This window comes from Callorhinus ursinus, unplaced genomic scaffold (genome assembly GCF_003265705.2).
Source record: "Callorhinus ursinus isolate GAN/ISIS: 27379988/994484 unplaced genomic scaffold, GSC_fseal_2.0 scaffold5, whole genome shotgun sequence".
Classification (NCBI taxonomy): Eukaryota; Metazoa; Chordata; class Mammalia; order Carnivora; family Otariidae; genus Callorhinus; species Callorhinus ursinus.
In genome coordinates, this window is record NW_027397067.1 from 54,320,047 (window position 1) to 54,336,349 (window position 16,303).

Below are 16,303 nucleotides of genomic sequence, written 5' to 3' on the forward strand. Positions count from 1 at the left end.
TAAATAAGATGAATTTCTAAGAGTTGCAAAAAATAGAGGGCAGGGACTTATTGTATTACCCTGAAATAGTGTGGGGAGCTCAAAAGTAAGTCCCTAAGAAGGCTTAAGAGTTTTTCCAGTGCTGAAGGGGCATGTAACCTGGATCAGAAAGATTTCTGTGCCCTGGCAGTGTCAAAACATGGACTGAAATATCCTGAGATTCAACAAAATAGCCAGTACCCCACAAAAATATTCATTTTTTAAAATGTGTTAGCAGGGATCAAAAACTAATGATGTAATGTATGGTGATTAACATAACATAATAATAAAAAAATGGCAAAAAAATAAAATAAAATGTGTTAGCAGGGAAATTAAAGAACATCCAAAGAAATGGTGATATGCAAAAAAAAAAAAAAATGTTTTAAAGAGAATAGAATGAGCTAAATCAGGGGTGTCCCCAAGTTACATGATTTCAAGTCTCTCCTCACTTCTGTTGCCTGCAACATGCAATTTGCCTAGTTCCTCTGGCCTGCAGTCAACCCAGTTTCAAGTGCTGCCTTTCAGATCTTACAAAGCAGAGTGCTTGTGGGAAGAACTTTAGACCAGTCAGTGTGAATAATGGAGATGTTTTCAAATTGCTCTGTTTTATATGCTGGAGAAAGATTTTATATTTTTACATTTTTCTTTTCTGAAAAGCAATACAAGCTTACCACTTACAATAGTGACATGACATTTCTCTTAAAAATAAATTTAAATTTTTAAAAGTGACTGTCAATTTAAAGAAAAGTCTTAAGTAAATGATAGCAGGATCGCAAAAATGAAGATGTTGAAAGAATCACTGAAGCATAAGATGCAACTGCATTAGATTGTGAAAAAAATTCCTAATGTATGGGGCGCCTAGGTGGCTCAGTCATTAAGCATCTGCCTTCGGCTCGAGTCATGGTCCCGGGGTCCTGGGATTGAGCCCCACATCGAGCTCCACATTGAGCCCCACATCGGGCTCCCTGCTCCGCAGGAAGCCTGCTTCTCCCTCTCCCACTCCCCCCACCCCGTTTGTGTTCCTGCTCTGCTGTGTCTCTCTCTGTCAAATAAATAAATAAAATCTTAAAAAAAAAATTCCTGAGGTAAAAGTTATTGAATACCACTAAAGTTTCCTTTAAAATTTTAATACTCAATTTCATTTATTCTTAAAAAATGGCTTTGCTACTCTAAATTTTTCATTTTATATGTAGAAATTTCTTTCTGTTTTCAAAACTCACAAAGAAGGTTTATTTAAAGGTAGATTTTACATTTTGGATGCTAAGAGAAAGGTGATATTCTACTTGAGCTTCAGAAGTTTATATTGATTTAAAATTTGATTGAAGTTCAGTTATAAATATTTATGAGAGTTCCAAGTAAGCCAGGAAATTGAGCAAAGCTAATGAATAAATACATCAAGAAAATGTATCATTCCATATCTCACTCAATGTTTTGTAATCCCAGCCACTTTAGAGATTTTATTTATTTATTTCACAGAGAGATAGCAAGAGCAGGAACACAAGCAGGGGGAGTGGGAGAGGGAGAAGCAGGCTTCCCGCCGAGCAGGGAGCCCGATGTGGGCCTCGATACCAGGACCCTGGGATCATGACCGGAGCCTAAGGCAGATGCTTAACGACTGAGCCTCCCAGGTGCCCCTCCCAGCCACTCTAAAACTGAAATGAAATAGAGAAGTTTGCTACAACAGTCATGTTATGCCTGTTCTGGGGAAATGTCTGGATTCGGGTAGAAAAGCATCGACTGTCTTTGGCTTTTTAGAGGGTTTATTGGAGTATTATTTCTCTGATTGCTTCAGCTCCTTAATGATGTTGACCCTCCAATGTTGCCTATAATCACAGTCTTAAACAAAAATATATTAAAATAACAATGGAGGAAGATTAAAGACTTCATATAAAGCAAACTTAAGAGTTTGTCGAATTTACAAATTAACTGATGAAGAAATGAGTGAGTGAAAAAATAATGAATCCATGGTTTAGCCATACAAATGTCCATATTTCCAAGTACAGGCTCTGTTTTTAAATAAATTAACTCTGTAACCTCGTATTTCTCACTAAAGAGTCCGAGAAAGTTGGCTCCCCACCTAAACTCACATTTGATAGGTAGGAGAAAGGATCAAAGCGTTTTCTTTCTTGCCGTGGGGCCTGGGCTTAAATATGATTGTTGAAGTAGAGAATCATATAAACCTACCGTTTCCTTCAAGGACACTTCAGTGCAAACTCAATACATTTACTTACCTTTTTTATCCTACGCAGTATAAAAGTAAGGGCCATAGGGAGGAGTTGCTTCCCTGCCTTCTTTTTAAGCTAAGGATAGATGGGTGGATGGATAATGGATGTAAATGCTGAACTTGACCCTGCAATTTATTTTTTTTTAATTTTATTCTTTTTATTATTATGTTATGTTAATCACCATACATTACATCATTAGTTTTTGATGTAGTGTTCCATGATTCATTATTTGTGTATAACACCCAGTGCTCCATGCAGAACGTGCCCTCTTTAATACCCATCACCAGGCTAACCCATCCTCCCACCCCCCTCCCCTCTAGAACCCTCAGTTTGTGCAATTTATTTTTAATACAGTTAGTCTTCAGACTCTGTGCTAAATAATATTCATAATATGGAATGTGAACTTTCATATATGTGGCTTTAGGCCCACAGGATCATGGCTGGTGTGCTGGATACACATGCCAGAGAAGGCTGTCCCTATTTCATAGCATTGTGGCGCTGAACAAATCTTACGAAATTTACTTCACTGGCACCAGTCCTCAGAATCTTCGACTGATGTTGCTTAACGTTGACCATAAAAAGGTAACACAAGATCGAAATAATTTCTTGAGTTATAGGTGTTGGTTATTGACATCTATTTCTATATGCTAAGGATTTATCTCCTCCCCTGTTCTCTTGAACATCATCATGAGGATCATCAGAGTATGACTAAAAATACCATTAGTCCAGAAAGTTTTCATCAGCCTGAGAACATATATGCATACCTTTCCCCCATCATGACAGTGAGGCCTATGATTTGTGTGATTGGCAGCAAACCTGAACTTTTATATAAAAATAGTGCACATCCAGAATTGGTTACTGGAATTATGTATTTATTTTTCCATGCTGCTATTTATGTATTTCAGGAATACACCTTTGGAATTTACTTCAGAGATCACAGCACATTATTTTAAATATCTTCAATAATATCAACTCTTTGCCATGAACTGAATTCAGCTGGGACAGTTAAGTTTATATATACTGTGTCAGTGGGAAAAGAGTATGAGGTTAAACGATAGTCTCATAATTGAGATTTTTTTTTTTCCAAGAGTATGAGACTCAAAAGTCCCAGAGTATTATGAATGTGAAGAAAGGGTGTGGATAAGATGAAGGAGAGAGAATAGTAGCAAAGAGAGACTCCTGCCCCTTCTCAGATGATAGCAATCTCAGCCCTTCAGTTGCTAGAGATAAAACCTTGGACCCGTTCTTGATTCCTCCTTTTGGGTCATATTCCTCATCCAGTCCATCTGCAAATCCTGTTGGATGTCCTTTCAAAATATCCAGAATCTGACCACTTCCTACCACTGTCACTACTACCACCCACTTGGAGCCAACATTATTTCTTCCCTAGATTAAGGCAATTGGCTCCCAACTCCTCCCACTGCTCTGCTTCTGCCTGCTCTATTTTCTATTCTCATCTCAGGAGCCACAGAGAGACCTTCAAAATCTAAGTCACACCAGGTCACTCCTTGCCCCAAATGCTGCAGTAATTTCCCCACTGGGCTTTGTACAAGAGCCAGAGTCCTCACATCCTTAGTTCTCTGACTTAGACTCCTCCAGCTACACCAGGCTCCTTGCTGTTCCAGACCACCCCCCACACCTGTTACCACCTGGGCCTGTGTTCCAGATGTTGAGTCTGCCTGGAACATTCTACACTAGGTGGCTAACTGCCCCTTTCAGGAGCTCCCCCATTCCCCCAACAGGCCTAGCCTGTTCACTCCACCTCAGTTGGCTCTCCCAGTTATTCATACTCTGATCTACCTTTACTTTTTTCCATAGCACTTACCACCTTCTAACATGCTTCATATTTTGCTTATTATTGCTACTATTTATTTGTCTCCCTCCTCACACTAGAATATGGCTCAAAGAGAGCAGGGGCTTATGATAGCTCCTAGAATAGGGCCTGGTTTAGATAGGCCCTCAATTTTTGAATGGAAGAGAATATTCTTAATTTTAAAAATAACTACAAAGTAATGTGACTGTTAATGTCCTGGGCCACCGAAGACAATCTCAAAAGAAGATTCCAAAACTATAGCTTATTAGATTTCTTATTAATTTCTCTCTGCCCTTGTAAAGGTTAGTCTCCTTACTTTATGATTATACCTGTAGCATGAGATGTGAGGAGTATAAACATGGAAAATGAACAAAATTGAATCAGAGAGGATAGTTATTTTGACTAATTTTTATCAGTCTTACTACCAAATTTGTCTCAGAGGTAAGCATTTTTTTTCAACATTAACTAATTTTGTGTGGTCACATTATAGAGCACTGCTAAATTCCCTGTTTCCTCCTGCCCCTGGAGTTGAAAGCCTATTTTGGAACTTTGTTATCTTTTAAAAGAAATGTTTCTTTTAGAGATACTCCTTTAATAATTCTTTCTTACATTATGCTTTTCTACTAAGAATCATCAATTAAGAGTTAAGTTATAACATCTGTATGAATTGTTGAATGTAAGGCCATTTACAAATTTTAACTCAGTATTTATCATCAATCCATAAAACTTAGTTTTACTATTTTACAGAAGGTATATATAGTTGAAGGACATTTTTAAGTGCCAAATTCTAAATATTCTGTTTCATTGTTCTCATAAGAAACAAAAATGTTGTTTATTTTTTAACAGGCTGTGGTGGTAGGAATTTTTTTTCCCACACTTCAGCGTTTGGATGTCTATGTGAACAATGCATTGGTTTGCCCCAAAAATACAGTATGGAACCCTCAAGAGAAATACTGTGAACTTAATAGACATCTGTACACAGGTATTTCCTCAGAAAAATAAAGTATACACATTACATATGGACTTAATTATGTATAAAATTATTTGTAATGTTTCATTATTAATATTTTTAGTTCCTTAGCCATTGATGAGCACAAGAGAAGATATTGTTAGCCACAGTCCACCAAATTCTAAGATGTGTTCGTTTATGACATATGTGTCCTGAAAGATTATTCCTGATGGAACTCTTATGTACCTCCGCACATGCAGATAGAAGCTTTTGTGTATCATGCACATTCCTTCCCCCCCTGAGAACATTTACGTTCTACATGTAGTTCAGTTATTCCTAAATACAGAAGAGATTTGGTTTAGAATTTTTACCCTATCTCTGCTTTACTTCTGTTTCATAGAGGTCAGAGCCAAAATTAATTGGCAGTTACCAGAAGTATTGTCCAGCTAGTATAACATCAACTGAACATAATGAAGTCAATGTAACAAATTCTGGATTTAAATGAAATACATGGAAAAGGCTAAACTCACTCACATACAGATATTTGCAAGACCAGGATTTATATCTGCTCATGGAAGTCCTTTTCTTAAACAGGGTACTAATAAGTCCAGTACATTCCATTACACATGTGCTCTTATCCTTTTTAGATGTGCCCCATAATCTAAGTTAACAATTATATGAATGTGTGCTGTAGGTCATGACATCAGCTAGACATGAGAGTATGAAGGGATAACCCACATCCTTTACTGTCCATGGAGCCAGTCCTATCTCTACTGTAAATAGTCTGAGTAGCTAGTGCTTCCAGAAATGTTACTATGTGCCAGGCACTGTTCTAAGTGCTTTGTATATCGTAACTCATTGTTACTATATTCTAATAATAACCCTAGGAGCAAGGCACAGATGAGTAAACTGAGACACAAGGAGGTGAATCAATTTGCTACAGTCTCTGCCTTAGCTCTGAGAGCTGCCATAACAAAATACCATGAAGTGGGTGGCTTAAAAGCAGAAATTTATTTTCTGACAGTTCTGGAGGCTAGAAGTATGAGGTCAGGGTGCTAGTAGTGTCAGGTTCTGGTGAAAGCTCTCCTCCTGGCTTGCAGATGGCTGCCTTCTCACTGTTTCTTCGCATGGCAGGGAGAGCTACAGCACGTGGTCGCTATCTCTTTTTATGAGAGCACTAATCCATCGTGAAGTCCCCACCCTCATCTAAGGCCAATGACTTGTCAAAGGCCCCATCTCTGAATACCCTTACATTGGGCGTTAGGACTCTAACATGTGAATCTGGGGGAGGGGGGCACAGTTCAGTCCATAGTAATACACAGATGGTGAGGGCAGAACAAGGACTTGAACCCAGAGAGTCTAACTCTAGAAGCCATGCACTTGATCATTATGTCATATTGCCTCCTTATAAGCTACGAGAGTCCGTGTTATCACTTTTTATATACAAATAACTACCCATATTTACAGCCTAATTTTCATACATTTTTTTTAATTTTAATTCTTTTTAAAAACAACACTTTTGGTACCAAGTACTCTATCATTCAAATCGGCAAAATAGAAATTGTCTCAGCAAACAGTAGTTAATACAGGGAATTGGTTACCTAAGTGTTGAAGGGCTGAAAAACACTATTACTACCACCTTCTTATAAATATTTTTTCTGATAGAGCCTTGCTTTTAAATGAACATTTTGCTTTGGCACTTAGAATGCAAAATTACTTCCCTGTATTATGAATCTATACATATTATTTTATTTAAAGATTTCATTTATTCATTTGGCAGAGAGAGATAGCGAGAGCAGGAACACAAGCAGGGGGAGTGGGAGAGGGAGAAGCAGGCTTCCCGCTGAGCAGGGAGCCCGATGCGGGGCTCGATCCCAGGACCCTGGGATCATGACCTGAGCCAAAGGCAGCCGCTTAATAACTGAGCCACCCAGGTGCCCCTTTGCATATTATTTTAGATTCCCCAAAATGTATTATTATGTATGTCTCTGCTTCCTTCCATTACTGTGAAGACATGAGGAAGTTACCTAGGATAAATGGTGCATGCCCCCTCTAAATGTGGTTTGAGAGCAACTTCAATTCATAATATAAAAGCACATTCTTCAGATTCACAGAATGTTTAAACCAAATTGCATCTAGACCTTATACTAGTAGATATGAAAGAAATACATGGTAATAATGAAATGGCTTCTTAATACCAACTGCTATGAATGCCTATTACATTCATAAGAAGTATCTTCTTCCTAAAATTTAAATTTATTTCTCTTAGTAAGCCTCACTATGAAATGTGGTAAGAAGCTACATGTCCCATTCCAGTACTATTATATGATTCAGCTTTGTCTGCATTCAGTATGTGTTAGTAGATTTATTAGCTCTTAGACATTTTTGATACTCTGCCATAAAATCATATATATATTCATTCATTTTATATATATAAAAATCTTAGTCACTTTTACAAAAGTCAGTTCCCTAGTAGAATTTGTTTTGCATTAACCAAAGATTCTTTAGGCTGAAATGTAAACCTGCTTCACTGGTATAAAATCCCTCTGAGATATTTTAGTGTATACTTCATTTGTATTACATATTTTTATTCTTGGTAAAAATAGAAACACTGAATTGTAAATGCTCCTTAAGAGTTGATATATAGCACTGCATAAACTAGATGGCTATTAAAGCTAAATTTACATTTTTAAATTACCAAATGCCTTTGGTAAAGGCTTTAAAATTCTGAACATGTAAACAGTGTTACCAGTACAATATAGGCTCCTGGGTTCATAATTTGATTTTATTTCTCATTTATACTGTATCTATAGCTAATTGTTTTTAAAATAAATATAATGTATAATGATGATCAATGGTATTGACTTTAATTTTGCATGCCAGTTCTGTAAGTGTTTTTGTTTTTAATATGCATACTTTCCTATGGAAGAATAATGTTGAATTTTTTCAGAATTTCCTACATTTAAACAAATATTAAATACTACATGGTAATTGTGATAACATAGATATTTTTAACAGTGCTGTTTTGGCTTTTTTTCCTTCATAGAGCAATTCCTTCCTAACCTGAATTCCACTGTCCTTGGTGAAAACTACTTTGATAGAACCTACCAGATGCTTTACCTTTTGGTTAAAGGAACTATACCTGTTGAAATCCACACCACTGCAGTCATATTTGTTTCTTTCCAATTACCTGCTGTAACAGAAGATGACTTCTATAGCTCTCATAATCTGGTTAGAAATCTTGCCTTGTTCCTAAAGATACCAAGTGACAAAATCCGTGTCAGCAAAATAATACAAGGGGAGAGTCTGCGGAGGAAGAGATCTATGGGACTCACAGTGGAATTGGAGATTGGAGATCCTCCTCCTCAGTTCATAAGCAATGATACTGCAGGTATGAAGAGTAGGCATTTGAGTTGGAAGAATGTAATACCAGATCCACAGTCACAAATAACCCTATCAGGGCCTGGTAAACCTGGCCTCAGGAAGTCCCGCCAACCCCATATCCTGAACCCTGTAAGGGCCTAGAGACCCCTTTCCCTACTCTACTCCTGTAATCCCAAACTATTTTGGAATTATGAAGGAATTTTAGCCCCTATTTTGTTATTGTAGCAATTAGTAAATTCAACAAGAGGATTTGACCTAATATAGAAGATTTGAGAGGTGAGCTAAGTAATTGAGATTATAGCTGTGAGATTAAGCATAAAGAGTCAGTCAATGAAAAGAGGAAGGTAAGAATGTTCAAGTCTAAGGAAATAGTTGGTAGAAGCGGGACCTTAGCAGAACTGGAGGTCTGACTGGTCTGTTGTGGCAGGAGCCAGGAAGGGCAAGCTACTGGAGGTGAAATTGAGAGGTAGGCAGGTCCTACCTAGACCATGGGAAACCAAAAGAAGCTCTTTTCTCCTAAGCTAAAAGGACTGTGGATATTTTTCCTAAGGAAAAGAGTAGACCTTTGGAGATTCTGAGTTGTAGTAAAGTCACAGATTTACCCTAACAAATGCAAATGTGCAGGAATATCTTCTGTCTAATTCCTGTGACTGATCCAATCAGTGTCACCAGCTGTCCCATTTTTCTCTGTCCCTCACTCTCCATATCCCCATTTTCTAGTTATCAGAGACAAAAATAAGCTCGCCTGTCCCATTAGAGGTATCTTTGCCTCTTTAAAGTATTTCCTTAGAGTGACTCAGTTTGGGCATTTAGGTAAATGCTCAGCCCTTCAAATTTTTTCCTTTCTACCTGCTTAAGTTGGTATCGGAATACCAAGACCCCCTCATTGCCTCTTGTTTTCATAGTCTCTGCTACAGGGTAGCGCATCTCCTCTGCTCTTCTCTGTTCTGCACAAGCCTGTCTTGAGGTGCAGCTGAACTTTCCTGGCCTCTTGGCATCCCTCCCCAGCATGCACTCCCAGCCATGCCTCCAGTAGTCAAGCACAAGTCTCAACTAGGCACACCCATCTCCAAAAAAATGAGACCTAGATCCATGTCAGAGGAAGATTACCATCCAGCTAATGAAGCTTAAGCTTCAAGGCCTTTCACTTATACAAGTCATGGGAGGGGCCTGGGAGAAGGGTCCATTTAATAATATGACCCAATCATTGTTACTATAAAAGTTGCAGAAGTAAGGCTTTTCCTCATTCTTTTTCTTAAAGAGAGCCTCCAAACTATAAATTTCAGATTCAGAAAAATCTGGATCTGCCTTATCTCTCTTCAGCATCTTTTTCCTTAACCCCTGGGGCTCTCTTACATGTCAGCCTGGATACTGGGTGAAGTTCTCACCTTCTGCTTTTAGGGGTCATCACCCATGACCCCAGGAGGTTTGCTTCCAAGAATTGATGCAGTGCACCTGCTACATACTGTTCTGGAATTCTACCAGCTAGGCAGAGAGAGGTTCTTCCCTTATAGAGGTAAACCTGTGGAAAGGCTTTGTGCAGTGGAGGGAGGTGCTGATCAACTGTCTTTGTTGAAGGAAACCGGAAGTATAGGCTTATGTTGTAATGAAATCTCCCATGATGTTCTCTACCCATTCATAGGTTACTTTCCTTCATCAGCTCCATACTTCCTAGTACTTAAAGGGTCAGGGCTTTTGACTCAACACAGTCAGTTCATTTATTCTAGGAGTTGTAATGGTTCTGTGGTACCTATATAGATGGTTCACCAACTCCTAGAAATTCCTAGTAAGCCCTTACATGTGGTGGGGTCATGTAAGGCCATGTAGCCACTCAGATGTCCAAAGAAACTGACTTATTTCCTGTATGTGATCTAAATTTCTTCACACACAATCTCTTCCATCTCCTTATCCCCTTTAAGCAGTTATATTTTGTTAGATTTATCCAGACTGGTATAAGACAGTCTAAGAACATGGAGATGGGGGCAGTCAGAGGGACAGGCTAATGGCATGTTTCTCAGACATGTTCTGGGATAGGGTTTCAAGTCTCAAGAATGTCCTACAACTTGGCATAGAGGGATTTCACAGCAAAATATTGGGCATTGGCAAGGAAGGTGTGCATGTGGTAATACTGCTTGCTGGCTCTCCACAGCCTTCGCGTGGGTCAGGGTATCCCGGAGTTCCCAGATTCATAGAAAGGGGTTACTGAAGTACTGAGGGGACCTCTGGCTAAAGAGAGATTGGTCAGGAGTAAAAACTCTTCAGGTTAAGGACTTTGGTTTCTTAAGGTGGCAGTCAGCAGAAATGGATGCCTTCACATGTCAGGTGGTGGGAGAAAATCTGTTAACAGGGCAGGCAGGTCAGATCCGCCACCAAAAACCAGTGAGGACAAGTGGTAGGAGCGGTGGCTATGTCGGTGGGATGGTGGATATGAAGCCCCTTTGTACCTGCTGCTGCTAGGTCACATGAGCCCTCATACCTGGGAAGCCATTTGGAGAAGAGTATATGGAAGGGGGTGGGGAGGTAGGAAGAAGAAGAAATCTGAAAGATTAATCATTTGTCCAGAGGGTCTGAGTCAACCAAAAGAGATGTGTTAAACTGACAGGACTGAAATTCCCTAAGACCATGATTTTCAAAGTGTTATGTGAGATCAGCTGCCTCCTTCTTCCTGAGCACACTGAGCTTCATGGTTTAGCCTTAATGGAGGAAATGCAATGCGCATGGTCCTCAAGGCAGGCCTCTGGATATAGAAGGTGCTGGATAACTAGGTAGGAACTGTTGTCAAGGCTTATAGTACACCAAAAAGATCCTGGATACAGTTGTTTTTTAAAAGATCACTCGGACTACAATGTATAGAATGGAGTGGAAGAAGGACAGAATGGATGCAAGAAAACCAGTACAAAAGTTGTTTTAGTAAATGATGGCTTTGGCTAGGATTTAGACAGTGGGGACAGAGAGATCTAGAAACTGTAACTGATTGTATGGTGTGGAGGAGAGATGAAGTAGAAGGGATCAGGCAAAAGTACCAGGCTCTGAAAAATGAGTATGATGAATAGAGGTGCCACTTCTTAGGTACGGAGCACGGTGAGGCCAGTAAGTGTAAGAGGGCCTGCCAAGCTAGACAAAGACAATAGAAACTGCCTGTAGTATTAAAATTAACTTTGAAATTCATCAGTGTCTAGAGCAAGCAACAATTTGTGAGTAATGTAGTATTAACTTCAGAACTTACTAATATACATTGTGTAAATTCAATGATGCTAATTATTCTTACATTCCAAAATTAAAACTCTCTTTTTAAAAAACGGTACATGATGATATACTTGCGTGATGGTGTTTCACTCCTCAATAAAGAATGGCATGGGAAAGGATTAAATTAAAAGACATATATTTTTCCACTAGGCTTTCATTCACTTTATTTTATCTACCTTTGGTTTTTCTTTAATTACATCTTAAAAACATATTCTACTGAGTTCTCCATTTTCCTAAGCTCATTCATATGACTTTGTCATATTGAGCTCATGGGTGGTGAAAAAGCTACAGAATTCCAGAATGTGGATGGAGCCATGCAAAAAAAAAAAATAATAATAATAAAAACGAAAAACTCTCACAATCCTATATTCTTATTTTTTTTAAGATTTTATTTATTTATTTGAGAGAGAGAGACAGAGCATGAGCATGAGCAGAGGGGAGAAGACAGAGGGAGAAGCAGACTCCCCTCTGAACAGGAAGCCCGATGGGGGACTTGATCCCAGGACCCTGGGATCACGACTCAAGCTGAAGGCAAATGCTTAATGGACTGAGCTACCCAGGTGCCCCACAATCCTATACTCTTATAACCCATATGTGATATTACTGTTTCCCCATAGGTCAGATGCAGTTATCTGAGCTCCAAAAAATCACTGGCTCTCTTGGACAAGCTGTAATTTCAGGAAAAACCAGTAGTATCTTTGGGTTTAATATCTCTTCCATGTCTATTACCAATCCTATCCCCAGCCCAAGTGACTCTGCCTGGATTAAGGTAAGAAAAGGCAACTAGAAAAATGCATCTTAGCTATTTAAAACATTGCTGCTTATTTCTTCTTTTAACTCTTTATAGTTCAATACAATAATTTAGAGGGTATGTCTTCCTAATTAATGTTGGCTCTTTAGTTAATGGTATAACTAAAATGATAAAATAGTTGAAAAAGGAGCATATCTGCTAAAAAATTATTTATTGGTATAAAATGTGCTTTGCTTTGAATATTTATAACAATGCTTCATGAATTTGGTCCAGAGGAAATATTGTAATAAAATTAATTTCATATATTGGACATATTTTTACACTTATTATTACATATTACACTTAGCCTAGCTAAGATGAATTTGCTCCTGACTAATTTATCATGTGAAAACCACTTCATCACTCATGACCATTGATTTACAGGTGGCTGCTCAACCAGTTGAAAGGTTTGCATTTCCTGTTCATCATGTGGCCTCTGTGTCCTCACTGTCAGTGATCACTCAGCCGGTGGCCGCTCAGCCAGGACAGCCATTTTCTCAGCAGCCTTCAGTAAAGGCAGTAGATTCTGATGTAAGTTCTAACTCAAAGCTTTAGTTGAGTGAAGAAATTAAGCTATAAATCTTGGAGAGTGGGCCAACTTCAGTAATCCTGGTCCACTGGCAACCTGAGGATGACGCTGCCCCTTAAAAGCTGGACTGATACCTATGGATATTAATCTTTCCCTGTTTTGAAAATGTTCCTTTTCAATGAACTTATTCCAGTGCCCACCCGTATTTGTGAACTCCTTGGGTAGGGAAAGAAGCTCCTGCAGATTTTAAATTTGTCATGAGGCATTTTAAAAAATGAAGTTTCACACATCTTAAAAAAACAAACAAACATGGGAACAGGACAATTAAAATTCTCTACTACTTTTTTCTTTAGGGTAATTGTGTATCAGTTGGGATTACTTCACTGACTTTGAAGGCCATACTAAAGGACTCCAATAATAACCAAATCAGTGGTCTGAGTGGAAATACAACAATTCCATTTAGCAGCTGTTGGGCCAACTACACAGACCTTACTCTACTTAGAACAGGTGAGAATACTATTTTGGACCTTCACATATGTATCCATAAACAGGGACAATTGTAACTGAACAAAGCATTCTATAATACTCTGGTTAATAAATTAGACAAATTGGAACACTATAGGGGCGCCTGGGTGGTGCAGTCGGTTAAGCCTCTGACTCTTGGTTTTGGCTCAGGTTGTGATCTTACGGCCGTGAGATCGAGCCCTGCGTCGGGCTCTGTGCTCAGCACGGAGTCGGCTTGAGACTGTCTCCCTCTCCCTCTGCCCCTCCTGCTCATGCTCTCTCTCTTTCTTTCTTTCTCTAAAATGAATAAGTAAATCTTTACAAAAAAATTGGAACTCTCTATCTTGTTTCAGAAAACATGTCAGATAACATCTAGCTTACAAAGAATATTTAATATGCAAAACAAAATAGAATTAAAACAAGCAGTTAAGGAAAATAAACATAATCTGAGGCTATGCATTAAAATTACATCATGATTTATATTTTTATCCATTTGTGTACTTTTGTATATTTTCACTAAATATGCATTACATTTATAATAAAAACAGTTAACATATAGATTTTCAAGTTAAAGAAAAGGCAGGATAAGATAGGCTCATATAACTTGAATGCCCCATGCAAGAGTTCAGAGTGGGAATGAAAAGTGGGTTCTAGTCTTTCTGAAAGACAATGCAAAGGAGAAAACATAAGCATTATCATGATTCCACAGTGCCCATCAGGTAAACAAACCAGTTGTTGCGGAGACTTACAACTTGCTCTGAGATCAGAACAAATGTCTCCTATGAGTTCTCATAAAGTATACCCAATGAATCTGTATGAAGTGATATCTTCAACATTATAGTAAATAGTCATAACTTCCATTGTGATGTTTCTTATATTGTCTTCATACGGGTTGATAGCATAACTTCTATTGGTAAAAGCCTTTCTACTGAGCCCAAGACAGTTTGACAGATAGAATATCTATTGGTGATGGATTGTAGAGTATCTAAAAGAGAGAAATGGATAAACTGCTTATAACTGAGACAGACTTCCATTAATCTGTTTACCATTCATCTGGGCTCATTTAAGACCTTTATAGGACCTAACTTCTGAAAAGTTATATTGGTACTTACTCCCCACTTCTTACCACTGTTCTCTCATATATATATATATATATATATATGTATATATATATACTAAAAGTCAAAATAAAAGTAAAAAGAGTAAAATAAGTAAAAGAAATTCCAACAATAGCCTGATTTTTTTCATATTAAACACATATCAAAAGCTCAAATCATTCCCCTAAATATTTTCCTTATTTTTTGTTTTTTCTTGCTTTGATGATCCCCTAAACCACACATGTTTGGTCTGCCTGCTATGAGTCCATAGTTGTGCTCCTAGACAAGTACTTAGAGTGTACTATATACTGGCTGGTTAAGGGCAGAGCCAAATTCTTTGAGAGTCAGCCTAAATGGTAGGAGAACTGGGATCCTTTTCTGGGAAATGAGGCACTTAACAAGAACCCTAGGTGAGAAGAAAGTTGTCCACTTCCCCATGAAGGTGGACCCAAAAGGTACCCAGTGGCAAAGATCCAACCCGGAGACCATGTTCTTCAAACTGCTGCTTCCAAGTAGCAATGTTCCAAAATAACCAAGATCACTGGAGTGCTGAAATAACTATATAGGCTTTGGTGTTTTATTGTGATAACAAAATATCATTCTCCTTTTATAGAGTAAATTTTCCTTCATAAGCTTCCCTTAGTGTGTCTATCTGACCTGCTATGGTGAACCACCATTGCTTCTAATCTCTTGCTTGCTTGCTTGCTTGCTTGCTTGCCCACTGTCTTACTTTCTTACTGCCATCAAGTGTAGGGTCTCAGTTTCCTGGTTGTGTATAGTAAGGAAGACAAATATAGTCTTCTCTTCATTATCTTTAGATCAGTTAGCCAGTTTGTAGATTAACCACTATAAAATTGTAATAACAACAAAGTACATGAGAAAAAATTAACAAAGCATCATTTTTGTAACTCTTTCTAGTAGGTAGCCCCCCCCCCCCCCCAGTTACTGCATATGGGAAATCCCCTTGTGGATTAGACTGGAGCCTGACAGTGTGGTCCCACACCCTCTTCTACTAATAGCTCAATAAAAAGCAAAGCAGGAGCCACCCAGATAGAGGAGGTATGGGTTGTGGTTTCTAACACAGAAAATGGGGCTGTGAGAATGAGGTGAGAAAAGGGTAGAAGAAGAAGAAAGTAGTAAACAGCTGAGGCTGCATCTTTGGTCAACCTGAATAAAAATAGTATTACTACTGGATAATCATATTTAGGACATGTTTACCTAGCAATCTATATGATATACAGTGCTTGTTTCTGTTCTTATTGATACATAACAAACCAGCCCCAAATCTAATGACTCAAACAACAGCCATTTCACTTGCTCATAACTGTATGGGTCAGGAATTTGGGCAGGAATGGCTCCTGTCTGCTTAATGATGTCTGGATTTTTAACTGGATTAGCTTGATTGAAGTCATATCCCCAAGGTTTTATTTCTGGATTTCTCCTTCATGGAGTGCATCTCTGAGACAAGGTTCTCTTGAGCTTCCTCATAGTACTGCAGGAGAAAAAAAAAAAAAAAACCTAAATTTTTTACACAGAAAAATCATTAAGAAAAATGCTGCAAAAATTCACTTTTTTTCAAACTGAAAAAAGGAAAGACTTAAATATGCCATTGTCACGGATTGTAATGGTGGCAGAAAATTCTATAGAACAATGACCATCCATCTTGAAAGTTATAGAATGCATTGCTGTTGTTTGTGAAAGCACAGTGTGGACAAGATCTAATTATATTCTCTGAGAGAGAAAGAAAG

General features: G+C 38.3%; 1 protein-coding gene across 1 annotated transcript in view; it reads left to right on the forward strand.

Annotated features, from left to right (window-relative positions):
• The window catches only part of PKHD1L1 (PKHD1 like 1), a 153,898-nt gene that overhangs the window by 132,708 nt on the left and 4,887 nt on the right, over window positions 1-16,303 (forward strand). The window contains exons 71-76 of the mRNA XM_025871506.2: window positions 2,668-2,825; window positions 4,903-5,038; window positions 8,052-8,396; window positions 12,253-12,404; window positions 12,810-12,956; window positions 13,308-13,461. Of these exons, the coding sequence (XP_025727291.1) occupies window positions 2,668-2,825; window positions 4,903-5,038; window positions 8,052-8,396; window positions 12,253-12,404; window positions 12,810-12,956; window positions 13,308-13,461 (1,092 nt within the window). The remainder of the gene's footprint in view (window positions 1-2,667; window positions 2,826-4,902; window positions 5,039-8,051; window positions 8,397-12,252; window positions 12,405-12,809; window positions 12,957-13,307; window positions 13,462-16,303) is intronic.